General features: G+C 40.8%; 1 protein-coding gene across 2 annotated transcripts in view; it reads left to right on the forward strand.

Annotated features, from left to right (window-relative positions):
- Nucleotides 1-5,706, forward strand: part of khdrbs3 (KH domain containing, RNA binding, signal transduction associated 3) — a 113,914-nt gene extending 108,208 nt beyond the window's left edge. Inside the window, exons 9-11 of one of the 2 annotated variants that reach the window (XR_004698725.2) lie at nt 1,106-1,245; nt 3,400-3,454; nt 5,534-5,706. Coding sequence is in view for 1 of the 2 variants with exons in the window: in XM_035182042.2 (XP_035037933.1) it covers nt 1,106-1,197 (92 nt within the window). In the remaining variant the exon portion in view is untranslated. Of the gene's footprint in view, nt 1-1,105; nt 2,273-3,399; nt 3,455-5,533 lie in introns of those variants that run through there. The other variant, XM_035182042.2, reaches the window with a different exon arrangement.
- Nucleotides 5,707-17,316: the final 11,610 nt, after the last annotated feature.

Here is a 17,316-nt window from a genome sequence, read left to right on the forward strand (position 1 = left end):
CTTGTATCTTCTGGGCTCAGTCACGGCCTTAAAGTTTTAATTCAGCTCTCAGACAAGATTTTCTACATGTGTAATGAATTATATGAAAAATCTATTTTTAATATTTTTAGTTAGAGTGCATAATTTCTGTGTTATAAAGATATATGTTGCATATTTTTCATGTCGTTAAGTAGAATGAAGAGGATTGTGTTCTGGGAGGTTTTCTCCCCTTTAAAATGCAAATATCGGTTCTTATTGAAAGCGGCTGTCCTCTGCATCATTGAACCTACTGTATGTGTGCTCTTTTCATGCTTTTAGAGATTAAAATGTGGTTTTTTGAAAGTGAGTCACTGCTAATAAAACAACTTCCCCCAACTTTTGTGACGGCACAAACGGAAGCAACTAAGAGCCTTCAACTCATTGGAGTGGCACGTACCTGCACATGAAATATAAACTGCAGGTGCGCGGGTCACACAGAAAGAAGGCGACAGTTCAAACAAAACAAACAGTGCTGATGCGCATCCTTGTTCTAGAAACACAAGGTTACCTTGGTGTGTTTCTTCAAAGTGACTGTCAGTGAAAGGGTGACAGGTTTAATTAAGGGGTATTGGCTGTGTGCTGCCAACAGAGAGAGCCTGTACACATACAAAAAAAAAAAAAACCTTTGTGTACCGCAGCTCAAGGGAAGTCTCAGCGCTGGTTGAAGATCAGACAAAGGCTGCCATCGATACTGGCACTTTCCCATTGACGGTACCAGGGGGTGAACAGAGGCTGATTTGGGCAAATGGTAATCGCGACCTTTTTGCTGGGAGCCACTAAATGGGTCCTTTTCAAGTAGCCATTTGATCCTCTCATTCAATTATCTGAGATGCATCTTTCGAGGTGAAAGTCAGGCGTCTCGGGGCGAGTCGCTGTCTGAATTCAAGGACTGCAACGGCTCTTTTGTATGGACCACGTCAATACCAGACACTCAAAAGTGCTCACAAATTTTCCTGCTGCATAATTTTCATCACACATTTGCGCAGAGCTTGAAAGACTTAACGTGGTTTTGTTATGAATTAATGATTTAAGTTTCATGTCCCTGTGATCACTCTCCATCTGTTTCTTCTATGCTCTTCTTAATCAGGTCAGGAAGAGTGGGCAAACAACCGCGGCAAGGCAACGTCAGCACGAGCAGCCAAGGGAGTGTACAGAGATCAGCCATACACCAGATATTGAACTGTTTATACAACCCGCACCTGAGTCCCCATGGCTGTTTCAACCCAAGTAATGGATTTTTTATGGACGCTCCCTCCTTTTTAGAACTGAAAACTAAACCACAAAAAAAACAAATGAGACACAGATAGCACGACACTGAATTAGTTAAAAACTGGTTTTCAAAGAAAAAATCCCTCTGATTATTAAATCATACTCCCGCTGGGTAAACTATGTAAGTAATTAAGGTAATCTATTCTTTCCTCGAGGAGAAATCGACTGGACGTTGAGATTAAGAAAGACGCCATAGTACATTAAGTTTCTCGATGTGATTGTGAAGAATGACATTGTATCAAGCTATTTTACTTGGTAATGATTCGTAAATCACTGCAAGCGGTTTGATACAATGTTTCTACACAGCTGCCGGCACAACGTAATTTATCGCCCCCTATTCTTTAAACCTTGAACTGCGTGGTTGATCACTTTAAAATGTAGTAGCTTAGTTCTAGGAAAGTGCAGTACAGTAGATATTTCTTTCTGAAGGGTAATTGGTGGAATTGTGTCCCTTGTAAATTGAGCATTTACAAACTGAGAAAAGAGAAACGTCATACATACTGTATACATATTGTATTGCTGTTCCCTCCTTTTTGTAAAATAATAGTTCTTTAGTGTTAAAGGGCTTATAAAAGCATGGTGTGCAAATGTGGATATTGTCGGCTGTTTTATTCTGAAAAGCCTGTGTAGTTGTGTTCATGATTATGCCCCCAAACATCCACTTTAATACATCTATAAATAGCTGCTCATACATTATGTACACCCGTCAACCAGAGATGCAAAACAGTCCGGGAGCTTTTTTTGATTTTTGTGATTTTTTTAGATGCTCTAAATAAGGATTTTGATGTCATTTCTTTGATTTAAAACAACATCCTTTTTCTGACTTTGTAGGCATAACAATCAATTTTGAGATACTAAATCACATGCTGGTGAGTTGGTAATCATCTCCATGTAGAGATTTGTTCAATTATACTGATTTTGAGCTTATGTAAGCCCTTTAATATTTTCCTCTTTGTTGATGCTGAATAAACATTTTGAAAGAAAACACTGGTGTTTGAGAGAATAATTACGGACTCATAAAAAGGACTCATAATATAAACTAACAAAACCCAAATGAAAATAAAGCCGGACAAATTTGGAAGCCTCTCATGAATTAAACGGACTGGATATAATTTTTAATTGCGCGAAAAACTAAATAAAACATCATATGTTCCGACATGAAATCCAATGTGTGTCGGAAGATTACCCAAAATACTTATAAACAGTGTAAACAGCAAATGGCTATTTGTGACCTTGTCGCTGACCTTGGTAATCTGATAAGAATGCTTTTCCTATTTGTATTTGAACGCCATGTGATGCATTTTGTGGAAAATCTCTCTCCGACCGAGATTTAGGGGATTTAGCGATAGCGACATCGCCGCTCTTGAAACACTATCTACTGTGTTTGTTCATATAATTCAATGTGAGGCGAACGCCGATCACGTCGGGCATCATCAGTAAACACGCATTAACTTCCCTGAGTGTTTACCCCGACAGAGACGGTTCATAGCGCTGCACCAAAAACCTCCTTGACCTCCTCTACGCCTTGTTCGCTTTGGCGCAGTGCGAGGGGAGGTGGTGGAGTCGGGGGTGGGACGGGATTGCTCTCTCTTCTTGTTCTGCTCTTTCTGTTCTCCTCCGGTCATGTGACCCTCTCTCAGTCGCTTAAAGAGCCTGCCTTTGCCCCGTCCATTAAAGAGACTCTAAATGACCCCCAGCTGACCTCCGCAGAGAGAGGATGGCAGTAGCTGTTTAAAAAGACCTCCGTCCCACAAGGTAAACAACCTGACCCAGTTTAACCTCTCCCCTAACGTAGTTGCTCATAAACCCTCTCTAAACTTAAATGTAACATGTTTTCCTGTCTCTGTTAAGTCCATAATCTAGACACAAAGCTAGGAATAATTAGACGTCTGTAACAACACACTGTAAAAAGAAAATAAGTTGGATAAATAGCAGTAACATTTCAGCGAACTGTGTAGTGAAATAACTTTATTCTAAGACATTGATAAAATATGTCCTCTGTTACAATAATTGAACCATATCATATTATGATGTCTTCTCATGTGAATAGATGTCAAATATGTCTATGTTGTTAACTTACATGGTCATAGTGTTGTTTATATTCCTTTTTAGGTTGATGTCCCAGCTACACCAGACCTTCTATCCAACGATCTCCCCGGTGCAAAAGGTAAGGTGTTTCTTTATCTATTTTTTTATTCTCAGGAATTTATGATGCTGTTTTGTATGAAAACGCTGAAATACAATAAAGTTACAGGATTAAATGAGGGTCAAAAGTATCCTGAGCTTTCGGGCGTTCATGAAAAGGTTCTTAGTTCTTATTTATGTCTCACAGTGAAACAGTGAATCCAGGGGTCAAATAAGGGTCAGAAAGCTTCAAGGTAAAATCTGGGGGACCCACAGGGATTCCTCAAATGCGTCTTAGAAGTGCACAGTGTTATTTTAGTTGTTAAAAGATGCACGTCCTTGTGTATTGATCTCTACTGATGCAGTGTAAAGGATTAAACAAGAATGTGGGGATAGATGTAAATATGAGGATATACAAAATATATGGGGTTGAATAAGGGTGAGCAATATTAAACGCTTGCAGGTTGGATATGGGAAACCCTGGGGATTATCTCAAAACTTCCAAGAGGTCTGCAGAAAATTTGAATAATTTAAGGTTGTTCTCAATTACTTAAAGAGTAATGGCTCTGATGTATCTGACTTTGATTGTGCATTTTTAAATGTGACATAAGATACAGGAACTATAGTGTCAAATAAAGGTCAAAAGTATTTCAAATATGAAGGTTGGATCTGGCAATAATGTCAAATTTGTACAGATGCATGTTATGACTCCGGTTTCTGTTTATTTTATACAAGTAAATATGATGAGAACCTTTTAAGGGTCAAATGAGTCAGAAATAGTTTGAGCTTTAAGGTTGAATGTACAGATTTCTGAAAAAGGTTTCATAACATCGACTGAAAATCTCAAGTTAACTGTTCATTCAATTATCAAAAGATGGCATAGCCACTGCTTGAAGGAAGAGTGAACCTCCAAATTAACAAGAATTGTTTAATACCCTTATACAGAAACAGCTTCAAATGAACACCTCATTTATAAATAGATGAATAATTAACTGGATGTCTTTTTTTAAATCTGGGACCCGTTCCTGTCATATTCCAGGTAAACTACAATGGATTAGTGTTAAACTTGACAAATCTAGGAGCCAATAACACAGTTAACGCCAAGCGGTGCAGACACGTGTTGGGTTAAAAAGGTGGGAGTGATCGCAAAATACTGTTTCCTGAATATTATGGTTGGAACCTTTATATAATTACTTTTCATTTTGTATTTTAATCTTATATCAATTTATTTTTGTTTTATTCACTCATTGCTAAATATGCCTTAAATGGTTCATAACTACACTGTGTTTACAGTCTCTATTATCCAGCAGATGCACAAACAGACTGCTAATTTCTACGTTTGTGTTTTCTCTGGGATACTTTTAATTTCAGTATGTTGTACACCCTTTACTTTACGCTGTGGTTTTAAACATACCATACCTGCTGTGGTTAAGGTTGCTGTATTTCTTATGAAAACAATTAAAAGCACAATTTGAAAAAGGAAAAGATGCGTGACTAAATGTACTGATCTGAACCTTGCAGTATAAGCAACAATCTAACAACAGAAATCCTCCCAGATGAAGGGGTGACCCTTAGGTGGAATTCTCAAACCATGGTTTAAACCTGTCTGGATATCAATTTAAAAAGAAACTACAAAATGAAATATTCTACAGAGGACACAACGTTATCTTGACACATCAAATATTAATGTGACTTTGAGGCAACTTGATGTTCTCTTGACAGATGTTTAACGTGGAAAATATTTTTCGGGAAGTTGTGAAATCCTTTAGCTTCGCCCCTTGTCTGGAGCGTCGACCTTCAGTTCTCCTCTTATAGCCTCCCACAATCCCCTCAAGGGGATTCCTGTCCCGCCGGACTCTCTGCCTCACTGTGTACCTCTGCAATTAGTGTATAAGAGCACTCTGTCATCTGCACCACTATGGGGCCCTTGTTGCTGCAGTTTGAAAATGACACTGGGCTTGAATTAAGTGGAGACATGTAATGCCTGATTGCGTTAGCCCAGAAAAAAATTGAAGTGCAGTTAACAGATTGTGGCAAAGACAGTTAGGGGAGAAATCTGTCTTTTCATTCCTGCTGAAGCTCATATTGTTCCTCTCTCTCTTTTCCTCCCTTTCCCTGATAGACTTGACAAACCACACACAAGCTTCCCTCCAAACATCCAAGCCTGCGCGATGTCGAAGTGAATCCCAAAAAAGGCCATCATCCAGAGTCATGAAACAACCTCGGGTGGACTTTCAAACTCTCACAGTCCAGACTCTAGGTGAATCCTGCGGAGGACGAGATGTGGACTGACCTGCTGAGAAGTCGAGTAGAGGGGTGGGGTGGGGTGGGGTGGGGGTCGGGGAAGGCAAAGTAATGCATATATCGCACATCGTGCTTTTCCTGTGAAAGGGGGGGGAAAGAGGAAACCCGTGAGGCAAATGGAGTTCCTCATCCTCTGGGATGATCTGTTGGAGAATATTCATTTCAGAGCTTCATCGGCACTGTTTACATTTTACATCTACCCAGGAGTGCTGTGAACCGACTGTGAGCCTGCCCCGCGTCTCTCCTGATTCTGACTTGTTAGAGGGGACGTGTCTACCTCTTCCATTAGACATTAACTGTCGCCTACCAGGCAAGATCAGTAAATAAATAATAGGATATGCTGAGGGGAAAACAACATATTTCTCGCAAAGACACTTCTAAAACCCTTATTGTTGTGCTCATTAACCTATATCCAATCCACTCCAATGAATAAATAATTCACCAAGTGCCTTATTGTTGCATTGTCAGGACAGTTTTGAATGTTTAGGCCTGTTGCTGGAGTTAAAATACGGGGCTGTACGATAGAAACGGTAGCTGTTTTCCTCTTTTATGCTGCTTCTAGGTTTTCTTTATGCATTACCATAGTGCTGGAAAACACCACTCAGCCACATAAAAGCAACTCTATTCCAGATGTATTGCTTAATCAGAGTCGACTTCAGTGGATATTACAATTCCAAAATAGCTTTCTACCGGATAGAGAGCTTCATTCTGTCTTGTCCATAAGTCCAGATAGGCTGATCCACAGTGCGCACCGTCATATGTCCTTAGCGGCAGACAATAGTTTTCCATTAGAGGGAGTGATTCTCTCTGGAGCCTCGGGCCAAGCCACAGACAATAACATGGCAACCCAGAGCTCGCATCTCGGGCTCCCGGAGTCCACGCTCATCACCCCGAGGGACAGATTCCCCCTCTCAAGTGGCTTTAAACAACAGGCTTATCTGAAGTAGGCATGTCGGAGTTAATAAAGCAAGAGCAGCTTATTTGATTAAGAATGCATACAAAGGAGGATGTAGCGATCAGTCACCAAGAGACGAGTCCATTTCAAATCTAGAAAACAGATGGATTGGTCCTGAACTCTGGTCACAGGGACAAGCTGTTGTTTTAAATAAAGGCTTCAGAGGATCGGGAACAAAATTAGAAATATCCTTAAGTCCCTGAAACCCTCTTTTTTCGCAATCATTTTTTTTTTTTTCTACTGTGAGCAGTGAAGCCTTACATGAACACACTATTCTGTCAATATTTGAACAGTTTTGAATGTTTGAAATGGGAATGTTCTGTATTCCACCCAGAGACTGTAAATAAAAACGGACAAGATGTCTCCACTTCATCTGGTTTTACAAAAATGAAGCCAAAATATCCCAGATACGGCCACTGCCATCATGCGCTGGCGACAGCATTCGGAGCCAGTCTGGCAGAGGGTTAGGGGTTAGGTTAGGTTAGCTCCCAGCTCCACTCCATGATTATGGAGTTGGAGGTCCCGCCAATACAGGAACACGTCAAATTGCAAGTCTGTCTTAGCTATCATGATGTTGCAACCCATTTTCATAGCATCAATTACTAATTAAAAGCAAAGTTACCAGAAGGATGAACACTTAAACACGTATCTGTAAGTGAGTTTTGGCTTCACTTTTCATATCGGTCATGTCGTCTATCTTTATATATAGTCTACCATTTGTCCATTTGCCTTTGACCACTGCTTTGAAGTAGGTCGGGTTTGGTTGGACAAAGGTGTTGTCATGTATTTCAACACACCAATCAGAGCATTTCTATAAAGATATGATAAGTTTTCCTTGTTATGTATGTAGCTGGATCCAGCAGCTGGTAGCTTAGCTAAGACTGGAAGTAGGATTAGCATAGCTCTGTCCAAAGGTTACAAAAAAAAAAGAAATCACCAGCACATTCAAATCTCATTTTCTTCTATCAGTTAAACATGCCTGAAATCATACATGTCCCTGTGTTAACCAAAATGTTCTTGTCTTAAAAAGCAATAGTGTTTTGATACGTGAAGTGAACTTAATCATGTTCTGCCTTTTGTTCTGTAATTAACTGGAGGGCTCTTAATCTTAATATGGAGATTAAAACACCCTGATCAATGCTGACGTGTTCCTCTGTCTCCTTTAGTGGCGAGCACTGATGTGACCACGGGTCAGTTTGCGTCGCACGCTAAGTGGAAGCTCTGATTGTGAAAGATCGATTATTGCAGGGGCTTTGGTTGAGCAAGGGTGAATAATAGCAATAAGACAGGAGGAGGGAATGTTCCGCATTCGTAATGCTAACCAATGGACATGATGAGAACGATGGCGACAGTACACTCATTAAACCTTTCCTCATTTGTATAGGGAATGTAATTACTTTTGCAATTAGCACTTGAGTCCAATCTTAGAGCAAGAGGTGAACAAGCAAGCGAGAGGAATGGGAGAGGAAGAGTCGGCACCAGGGCAGAGAAGCACATGATGAAAAACCGAGACAAAGAATGTGTTTAAATACAGTAAGTGTGTCTTTAAAGTCTATGTCTGTACAGTACTCATCAACCATATGCTGTGTAAGAATCGTGCACATTGTGTTGTCATGTGTTAAACTCACTGACGCTTTAAGTGAATACATGTTTAGATTGTAAAAACACCAATAATAAAGTCGCTCGTCTTGCTAATAAAATAAAATGTGTGTTGTGATTGTGCAGTACTGACAACAATGCAAAGCTTGTTTTCCTTTGATACCACACTTCAAAGTGGGTATGTGTTCACCTCAGTGTGTCATGTTGGGAAACAAATCATAAAGGCAATTCCACTGTTTCGACTGTTGAGGGTTGATGAGTGCGAGTATTGAAGTCTGGACTAAATATAGTTCTATTAAATCCGATGGGGGAACGCTCATGATGAGCTTTGGCAGTTGGCATGTTTTTCTAACTTCAAAACCTCACCACTGCAGGGATACTATTTACCTTGATACGCCCTTGAAATAATAGTTACAGCTCAAACAAGTTTGTGTTGCAAAGGCTGTCCCAGTCTCCAACCTTTTAAATATTGTATGTTCCCCTCCACTGCAGCCTTGGATACATCTCTCTCCTCATGTAAATGCTGCTGTTCTTTATTCTTCCAGCCCCCCCACTCTCTCGCTGCTTCCATCCTTCAGGCCGTTCCACTTTGAAGTTGTTCCTCGGCTGTGTGAAATTTGAGATTAAAGTCCATCTGTTCGTGTTCCCACCCCCCCCATCAATACACCTACGGATATAAAAAAAACTAAAACAGACAAAAAGGAGAAGTTGTTTTTAATAGGTCAAAGGCAGCCGTAATATGACCGAGCCAGAAATCATAAGGGCCCCAGCTGAGTGAGCGCTTTCAGCCTCACTGGATCAATTATACCTGCCACACACCATTGCAGACAATAAATTTCTTATCTGATTATTACTTATTCATCGGTGCAGAGCAAAAGGCTGTCGAGGCTATAATCTGTTCAGGAACTGTGCAGTTATGTGGGCCTGTAAAGGTGAGCCCCTGCTTGTCTGTATTGTAGTGCAACACAAACAAATATCCTGCCTTTTATATCTTTCTTTCAGGTGTGAGCAGCAACACTACATTCCCCCAATAAACCCAGCGTGTGGCTGGGGCTGCGGCAGTTTTGTTGGCTTCTCCACTGGTCAGCGCGGTAAATAAACCCATGTGTCCTGATGATTACCCAGTCCCACCTCTACTGCATTGTTCGCTTTTCATTCCCGCTGCAGCAGCGGCAGAAGGGAAGAGTAAATATTCTCAGCGTAAATATTCCCTGTGAACCAGCAGCTCGAGCAGAGTCTGGAGATTAAAACAATTGTTTATGCTTTCAGTGTGTATGTGGGAGATGTACGCAATATAAGCAGAATAAAGCAATATAAGCAGAAGGAGTACTCAAATGTAATAACAGAAATTATGTTATCATATTGCAGCTCAATATGAATAACCTGGTATGAATAAGAGGATTTTTTGCAGACACCAAATTGAGGAAACGTCAAAAGCCCATCACATATAGTGTTATACCTTTTCACCTACTTACAATCATGGAACATTGACCTTCTAAATGACATTTGCCTCCTGTTCAGATGGGCGTGTTTGGCATTTAAAACGTCCTTATTCAGCCACTACACCTTAATTCTGCCCAGGAATGAGGTAAATAATGGAGAAAATAATCAATGTGCTGCCCTCCTGCCCCAGAGGAAAAGCCTGATTACACTTCACAGAGCTTTAATAGTGCTCTGTTAACTTGTACTGTATATGATTAACCAGGGTAAATCACAGGCACAACGACATCAGAGTAATGACAGGGTAGAAATGTAATGACCTCAATGACTACTTCCAATGTACACTATATAAATATATGACACCCACTGTGTTGGCTTTAATCAAGCAGCAAAAGGAGGCTATGCAGGTCGAGGTATTTGCACTGGCGTGTGTACAGATGTGTCGTACAGTGGAATAAACCTAAAACTATTCAGAAAGTAAGGCACGGATCAGAAACATTGACAAGTGATGTCATAACAATTAAAATGAAGACGAAAAGAATTCTGCGCTATTTCAACACCAGCAGTCAAATTTAAGTGATGTGAGGCATTGACCCATCGCCGGACGTCCGCCTCTTATGCTCTGCACAAACGTGATTGGTTAAACTAGACACCAGAGGGTTTCCTGCCCGGATATCTTGTCCCTCACCTACAGGTTCTGTATATTCACATAGACAGTGTGTTTATAGAGATTAGACATAGACTAACTCAACAGAGGCACATTCAAGTAACTCAACGTAGGTCATTGCTTAATATAAGCAGCACTGTGATAGTGGGTGTTCTGGCATCAGAAATAAGTGGAATTGAGAAAAAGGGATTTCTCGGCGCCCATCATGGCTCCACTAAAGGTTTGTAAGGGGGCAGTGAAGGGAACTTTAAACTGCATTGAAGAAACTGGTACAGTTGTATGCAAAGCACGATCAGGCAGACCAAATGTGACCACAGAAGATCAAGGCATCAAGCTCAGTTCTCTGTGAGATAGAGAAGCAACTTCATCACAGATACAAAATTTGCTCCTATCAGCCAAACACTGTCAAAATAAAACTGCCTTGAAGAGGCCTCAGAGGACAAGGAGCAGTTTTCTAAACCACTTCTCTGGAGGGGAAACGAGGCCAAACGCTCGGGGTGGGCTAAGAAATACCCGCATTTCAGTTTCACAGCAAAGAAAGTCCTATTTACTGACAAAGTTTTAGATTGATGGATGAACTGAAGTGTGCATGTAAGGAGATAAATATGACAGAGAATGATAGCATAGTATCATAAGTCTAGATATGATGTTTTACTCTGGAGATGAACACCTGCACTGACCAGGGAAAAGTACCACTCCGTTCTTCAGAGGCACACTACACCCTCTGGTTTGCATGTATGTGGAGAGGGATTCACTGCAGCAGGATAATGAGCCAACAATCTTCTCAAAGCTTTGCAAGAACCTATTGAAGAACAAAGAATACCTGGAGGTCCCGAGTGTCATAGACTTTCCTCCACAGTCACCTGATCTGAACCCCAATGGAGATTTTAAGTGGGCAAGTGAAGGTTTGTGAAACTGAGCATTTTGTGACACATCTGTGTCTAATCATCCTGGAATATCATGGAATATCACTCTTGTAAAAGCAAACATACCAAATACTGAGATATTCTGAAATCCATGTGCATTTTTCAAAGGTTCAACTTTTCGCTCAAATTCTATTTTATTATTTTGTATTTCAACCAGTTTTAATCTTTGCATTCATTTCTCTAATTAATCTGATGTACCTGGGTTAGAAGCAAGAAATCAAATACAAGAAGAAGGTCCTGTGTCCGGCACTAGAGAATATTTCTGTTGGTTGTTAGTCCAACTGAGACCTTATAGTTCATTCTCCAGCTATCTACAACTACGACAACACAAGCTGCTCAGGTTTGCACACACTGAATGCACACATGGCTTCAGGAGGACATACTGTATACGATTCTGGTCAGACCAAGGTCAGATCACATCCTCACCTCAAACTGCTCCGGGGACTGGAACTAGACCACTTGTATCTTGATCTGCGTCTTGCAGTTGTTGTCTTCCACACTCACGTATGATTACTGTGTTAAACCATTAATTATACAAAAACACGAGAAACGCCTTTTTTGTCTCATCTGGTTGGATCCGACATATCCGTGTCTGTGTTTGATTGACAGCAGCTGGGAGACTGACGAGCACTGGTGTAACACTGTAGGAGACGACACAAAAAGTAAATAAATGTGTGCCCTAGTTGCATGTGATGGGTAAATAAGGAGTTGTCAGCGGTATTTAAGTCTAACCGCACCCATGTGATATTGAACACATTGTTTAATGTGCTGCCATTGAGCTAATTCGCTATCTAGCATGCAAAGAACATCTCCGTAATTTAGATCAGAAGAAGACTATGGCACAAAAGCCAGTGTGGGCTGCCTGCAAAGAGAAGTTCTCGTGCTTCATTGAAGCAACTTGGAGGCACGCACACGACTGCAGCTGAAACTATGAGATCTGACAGTCTGCGCAGATGGTAGAAACCTAGCACTGCCAATTGCGATGCACACAGCGACGCACACAGCTTTAGAGTGCAACAACGGAGCAATACACCAAGTTAGAGATCTGTTTTGTCCATTTTTTTTATTTTTGGGGGTGGTTCATTATGAAACTGTGGCAGGACAGATACAAATATAGCTGGTTATATGGAAACAATTTCTCCATCCACATATATAGAAAACTCACGGTATTCAATCAAATCACACATTTTCTAAAAGGGCTTAACAATCTGTACAAGGTGAGACATCCTGTTCTTAACCCTGGACGAGGGTGAGGATAAATCCTTGTGGAAAGAAAATGTATAAAACTTGTAAAACGAGATTCCAAAAGCTCTGACTCACTTAATTAAAAAGATCCTTCATTAATGACTTAATTAAAAGTTGTTCATACTAACTAATGTCTTACAAATCATTTTAAAGAGTTGTGTAATGATTTATTACTGTTATTAAAATCATTAGTTACAACTTATGAACCAATTCTGAAGGCTGCCTGATTAGAAGACTCTACCTGTCCAACCCCAGACACGATCAGTCCTTACAAATGCCAGAGTCATGTGCTCTGTCATTTCTCCTGGTTCAGTGCAGAAGCCTCTGGTTCGCTCTCAGGCTTCGGGGCAATCCCCTGGGCAACACGTCTCAGCTTTAGCGTTACATCAGTGGTGGGTGAGATGATGAAACTGTCGGCACTCATTTTTTCTCTGTGCCCTCAGAATAAAAAAGGTACAGAGCTAGACCTCCTGACCTCTGAGATTGTCCATCTGTGTGTGCCTTTTTTTTTTCCTGACTGGTGTGTGTAGGATTTCATGCACTTTTATCCTCGGCTTCACACCGACCTCTTCATTCCTTTCTTATATCTTTCTCCCATCAGTTTTAATCAGCAGTAATGTGTTAGGTAAAATTAGTTCACTTTTTACCACTGTAAGGTGCCTTGTGGATAGGAACAACACCAGGATGAAGAGACTCAGGGGACTGTTAATTAATATGGTATCAATCCTTATTTAAACAATTTCAATTCAACTTACATTATCTAATTTATACAGTAAGGTTGAGACCTTACAATATTAAAGAGAAACCCAACAGTTTTCACAATGAGCAAACACTTGGTCCACTAAAAGTAAAGCATATCTGTGAGCAGGGGAATGAGTGAACAAGCTAGTTTGAATACCCCGGCTTTGATTTCCTTTCTTTTCCATTTAAGCGGAGCACACACCCCCTACAGCCAACAAACAGAGCTGTCCATGGTGCTGAAACAACAGCAGCGCTATTCATCGTTCCGAGCAACAGTCACATGGATTTCAACCAGCTACTTGCTCCTATTGCACTTTCCAGGGAAAAAAACGCAACCAGTGTTAAACCGGTGTGGTTTAATCAAATTTGTTTATCACCTTGCAGCCACATAGATTTATCTTAGGACCTACAGGTTTTGAATCACTTCATTAAAACATCACGAATAATAGTCCAATGATATATTGTTCAATTCATAATCCCCCACTGGCGTCCCACCCACATACACTGTTTTAGTTGTATTACACAACAGCATTGAACTAAGGCTTGTGGTGGGTGATTGTCCTGCCCCTGTGCCATCCTTTAAATTTAAAGTTTACTAACTTCTTCTTACTTTTCTTTTCTGTCTTTGTATAAAAGGCAGAAATGCTTTTCTCTCTCTTAAACAGACTTAATGCATCTTGCAAGTTTCTGCTATTTTCACCACATACTCAGGAGACAAATATATTTAGATCACTCTTCATTAAAGGGATGTGTTTAATAGCATTTATTTAGTCCGGGTTTGAATTAAGCAGTAATTATTGACTGTCAGTTAAAAGAGAGGAGCTTATGGATTGAATTTAATATCGTCCGACTGACTCTGCTCTATGTTTCCTTTACCTTCACAATCATAAACTCCCTGCAGATAGAGGACTCTCATGTGGCTGCTCATCCTGAGAGATCATTGCATGTTATGGTGGGTCATATTTAGGGCAAATACAATGAGGTAATTTAGTTTTAGATTTAATTAAACGGCTTTGTTTTATGTGGCTGCGAGCTGCAGGAATGGTCAGGGTAGCTGCCGTCTGTAGGAGTGGTGAGATGACATAAATCCGTAATAAGGGAGTCCACCTCGCCTACTCCCACACATTCCCACCCATCCTCCAGAAACAAGAGGCACATTTTGATGTTAATTTGTCACATAGCCGTGTGCACACACACCCGGAGGGGAAATGATAGTGGGCCTCCTCCCCAATCACAGCCCTCCACTGTTTCACACCAGGCCCCATTTAATAAATCAGCTGGGGAAAAATATCACATCTCTACGGTACCTTGGATAAAAAATCCAGCAGGGTCACGTTCGTACAAGAGCTGGAAGAATTTGCATTTTTTTATCTACATCCCAGCAATTTTTCACAGGGAACAAAACCGGGCTTCTTCAAATGACTTCCACAAACGATGCTCAGGGGCACTCTGTGCTTTTACTGTCTTTGTTAAAGGACAACTTTGTCCTAATTTCAATTTTCCTTTTTCTCTCCCCCCGGTCATTTGTTGGACACTGCAGCTGCCTTTGCACGAAGCCATCTTTAAATTTTCCAAACAACTGACGGCTCATTGACTCGTATTCTGTTCCTAGCAGGGTATAAAACAACTGGAGACTTCAAATGCAATAAGTAAAGGTAATCCATCAATGTGAACGAGAGACCGAATTTTGAAAACTGGCATCACAACGCGAGCATGAGGCACTGAGGATGTTTGCACTTTCAAAGAAGCTCATGTTGTGATTCAGGAACACCACAGGAAATGAGTTGGAGGGGGGGTCATCTTACTTTCCTCCCTGCTTCTCGAATTTCTGTACTTTCTCTTCCAAAATAACCCCTTCATACAATACCTAATGGGCTTATTTTAGTCCCCTCCTGTCAATCATCATCCTGTCAATAAATAAATAAAAGCCAAGGATAGTCCTTGTTAGGTAAATGAGATGGTAATTTACACAGGTAAGTAATTAAGGGCAATAGGTGTAACAGTGCCATTTCCTAAGATTAACCACATGTTTATTGTTGTAAACAAAACAATGATGGTCGAGTTCACCCACTGGCATGCTCTTATGGGTCGTATTCTTGTTACCATGCCAACAAAGCATCATTGTGTCTTCTGCTGGCACCCTGGATTATACTTAGACAGATGACCTATATGGTCATTTAAGCTTTAGGACTTTTGGTTGTCTGGCCACATTTGAAAAGACGAGGTTGTGGTTATACGGTTGCTGTCTAAAATGCCACTATTATACGTTAGCTACAAACAGGACACAGTTAGCGTAGCATAGCGAGTGGAAGTAATAAAATCAATCTTACAGCTTTGGAAAGTTTGGTAATTAACATATAACACAATTTCTCGTTTGGCGGGTGATTATGTGACTATTTCTTGATCAACAGTTAGTTCCTGTGTGTTAGCTAGTTTGTTTTTATTACACTAGTCAAACGTTTACACACAAAACACAAACAGCCATAGTTTTTGAAAGTTTTTAAGGTCCAGACGATATTTTGGCTAATCCTGATCAACAGCTATTGGCATAAAAATCCAGACAAAATTCAAATGCACTGTTTAGCCCCACAACAGCAACCAAAGCCTGCTCACATGAGACTGGTCAAACTACAAATTGAAAGATAAAGGCTTTTTAGCCCCCAAATCTTGTCCCTAAAGGATTTTAAATTACTTACTATTATTTAAATCAATTTGTGTGTACCAAATGATGGAGGAAATATCTCAAGATGAAAAAGCAGAGAGATATGTAAAACAGTAGCTAGTTGAAGCTAGCTGTCCTTCTACGACATGTGATGTATAAAATGGGAAGGCTATTATAATACCTAAAACATGACCTTAACCACTAAAACTAAGATCCTGTGTGAGCATGAAGTCTACAGCTTGCTCCCAACAGAAAATAATATCACAGATATTCTGAAAATGCAATTATTTCAATGCCTGAGAAACAATCTACTTCTCTCAAATGTAATTAAATATGACAAAAAGAGCAAAATTGCAGATGAACAAAGCACTGGGATGATTGGCAAGGGTAGAGCCTGCAGAGAGCCCTTCAAGAGAGGTTTGTATCCAGGCTGAATCGCTTCAGCTGGTCTGGTGGAATTTGATAGCACTATACCATGACCATACACTCAATCCTTAATGAAGGCTTTGTCTTCGTCACATGCACATAATGTATGGTAGAAGAGGGCTTTAGAGTAGATCACATTTAATCCCCCCTTCTGTCAGACCCAGAAAATTAACCAAGAGGTAAGCAAAACACACATTAAAGGGTCATTAATTCTTCTATTTTGAAGTTTTGTCAGCAGGAAGCATTACCAACAACATCACTGGGTGTTTGGCCCAGACCTGCCCACCCCTTTACAAGCCCCATTTTCACAATGTAGAGCAGCATGCTGGTTAATTAGAGCAGGGATCCAACAGAAACGTCTGCTGGAGAGGAAACATGTTGCCATGATAAATGCTGCTATAACAATGCAGCTTTGTCAGTGTGTCAGCTTCACTCTTTAACCTTCAGAGCTGAAATGTGTTGTGATGCCATTTGGCTGCTCTTAGCGCTGCCCTGCCTCGCAGAATGGTTGAGAGCACCCGTTGGGAGGGGGCGAGGTGTGTGTGTGAGCAGTGGGGTGGGGGGGTGGGGTGTTTGGGTTAGGAAGGCAGCCAGGGACCTCAGTTCCATGCCAAACAATTACTGAGTCATTTTGTATTGATCAAAAACCTCTTGTGGACACATTATGATCACTTTTGTGCTGCGGGGCAGGAAAACCCCTTCGCCTTTTATAATCAAACTGAATTTTCCTCTCTTTCGTGATGCATAGCTTAGACTTCATGTAAAGGATTTGATGCGCTTTAAACAAGCAGTTTAAGAGGGCTGATGGAGAGGCGGCGCATTAAACCGACTATATTTGGTGGGTGAGCGGTGAGGCTACAAGCTGTCCCTACCAGGCTACTTTCACATTGGATAACTGACAGCACAGATTCGCACTCCCTCGCACTGCCAGCCTGCTGGC

The sequence above is a fragment of the Hippoglossus stenolepis genome, chromosome 17 (genome assembly GCF_022539355.2).
Source record: "Hippoglossus stenolepis isolate QCI-W04-F060 chromosome 17, HSTE1.2, whole genome shotgun sequence".
In the NCBI taxonomy this organism is placed as follows: Eukaryota; Metazoa; Chordata; class Actinopteri; order Pleuronectiformes; family Pleuronectidae; genus Hippoglossus; species Hippoglossus stenolepis.